The sequence below is a fragment of the Trichosurus vulpecula genome, chromosome 1 (genome assembly GCF_011100635.1).
Source record: "Trichosurus vulpecula isolate mTriVul1 chromosome 1, mTriVul1.pri, whole genome shotgun sequence".
In the NCBI taxonomy this organism is placed as follows: Eukaryota; Metazoa; Chordata; class Mammalia; order Diprotodontia; family Phalangeridae; genus Trichosurus; species Trichosurus vulpecula.
The window spans coordinates 277,372,269-277,374,221 of record NC_050573.1 but is presented as its reverse complement, the minus strand read 5'-3'; the positions used below and the strand labels follow the sequence as shown (position 1 = coordinate 277,374,221).

Here is a 1,953-nt window from a genome sequence, read left to right as displayed (position 1 = left end):
CAGTAACTCTTTGTGTTTATTTCCTTAGCACTTAGTACAGTGTCTGGCATGTTATGTACATGTAATAATTGCTTGTTGGTTAATTGATTGGTGGAGACCAACACATTCAATTGTCCCATAAAGGTCATGTTATCATGCCACATGTCCTAGTCATGTATATATTCATCCCTCAAGTTGACTGATGCAGAAAACAACAATAACAACTATGTAATATGAGAGAGGCTACTAGCAGTCAAAGACACACTAAACATGTGGAGGTACCATCTTGATGGTGTGTGATACTCTATAATCATGGAGGAAATGTTCATTTAGACCAAGGCCAATAGAAACAGATAGACTTTTATAGGAAGAAAATACACTTTATGCCCAGAGCAAGCCATTCTCACTTACTCTTCAGGTGAACTCATTTACCTCCGTAGGAGGAGTTTAACACTCCTGTCTGGGCTTCTTTTCTTGATGCTTTTTGTCTGATCAGTTTCCACTAGCATTTTTTATAGAAGAAAAAGACAATGTAGTAACGCTTTATGCCAAAAGGGCTTTCCTCAGTCTGGTGGCTAGATATGTTAAAGCTTTTGCTTTTATAAAAGGAGATGTAGCAGAAAAGTCTCTGGGTTTTAAAAGAGCGATAACAGATCCCTTTCCTCCTATGAAACCTTTAGCTGAAATCAGAAGCTGGAAACCCCAAATCATCATACCCAACGAATCTATGCCTATTAACAACCAGCAGTAACCCATAGGACCAGTAGGAAGCAGGCCCAGCCGGGACACGGTGATGACATCAATGTACGACATTAGTGGCCTTGCAGTGTAAGAGTCCTGAGTTGTCCTGCGTGTGTGTGTGTGTGTGTGTCTTAGTCACATATAGTCTCTATATATGTGTTCCTCCATGATATGTATCACATGTGTCAACTATTCCTATTGATGGTTTTCATATTTATAGGAGAATAGACGTAAAGTTTATGGAGAAAATGCTGGGTTAATAATGTTCTGACTACGTTATTTTATTAAATACCTTTACTTTGAAGTAACTATGTCCTCTGGCTGACTAATAAACCTCACATCTTGCCCCCAAATGCATCAGGTATTTTTTTGGCTTACAAAAAAAGAAATGTTGCCCTACCCCTTCCTCTTTCCCCTCGGAGGCGGTGGCGGTGTGTCTGATCGGCGATCATGGCAAAAATCAAGGCCAGGGATCTTCGTGGGAAGAAGAAGGAGGAGCTCCTCAAACAGTTGGATGATTTAAAGGTGGAACTTTCCCAGTTGAGAGTGGCCAAGGTCACTGGAGGAGCTGCATCCAAGCTATCTAAGATCCGAGTTGTCCGAAAATCTATTGCCCGAGTCCTAACTGTCATCAATCAGACGCAGAAAGAGAACCTCAGGAAATTCTATAAGGGCAAGAAATACAAGCCTCTGGACCTTAGGCCCAAGAAGACCCGTGCCATGCGCTGCAGGCTTAATAAGCACGAAGAAAGCCTGAAGACCAAAAAACAGCAGAGGAAGGAACGCCTATACCCCCTTCGGAAATTTGCTGTTAAGGCATGATTTGTTAAGGTGCTCAATAAAAAGAAATTATTATAAAAAAAAAAAAAAAAGAAATGTTGTTAGCAACATGCTGCCATTCGAGACATGGACACCACTGTAAAATGCCTGTCTGTTTTATTTGCAATGGTACACTCACCATAAGGCTGAAACCAGGAAAAATAAAATGATTAGCTTGCTTATGACCAGATCATGAAGTTTATTAAAAAAAAATACAAAACATTAGATGAGCCAGTTTATTCCTGTAAGAAAATCAGGTATTCAGATGGATATGGGTTTCTGACTTTTCTCTCTTCTCATAGTGCTTAACACAGTGCATGACATACTATAATACCACTCTCTCCTTCACCACATACCAATGTCAGAGCACTTCTCTTGGTCCCAAAGAAAAGTAGGTGAACAGAAAGAATCTGG

The 1,953-nt window shown here is 40.2% G+C and overlaps 1 protein-coding gene across 1 annotated transcript; it reads left to right on the top strand.

Moving 5' to 3' along the window:
* Window positions 1–1,126: 1,126 nt before the first annotated feature.
* Window positions 1,127–1,577, top strand: LOC118833190 (60S ribosomal protein L35-like). The gene has a single exon (XM_036740577.1). It carries the CDS (start codon window positions 1,171–1,173, stop codon window positions 1,540–1,542), a length of 372 nt encoding a protein of 123 aa, XP_036596472.1. The 5' UTR covers window positions 1,127–1,170; the 3' UTR covers window positions 1,543–1,577.
* Window positions 1,578–1,953: the final 376 nt, after the last annotated feature.

Excerpts from the sequence above, each read along its gene's own strand:
- LOC118833190 (XM_036740577.1), top strand. The coding sequence starts at position 1,171 with ATGGCAAAAATCAAGGCCAGGGATCTTCGTGGGAAGAAGAAGGAGGAG.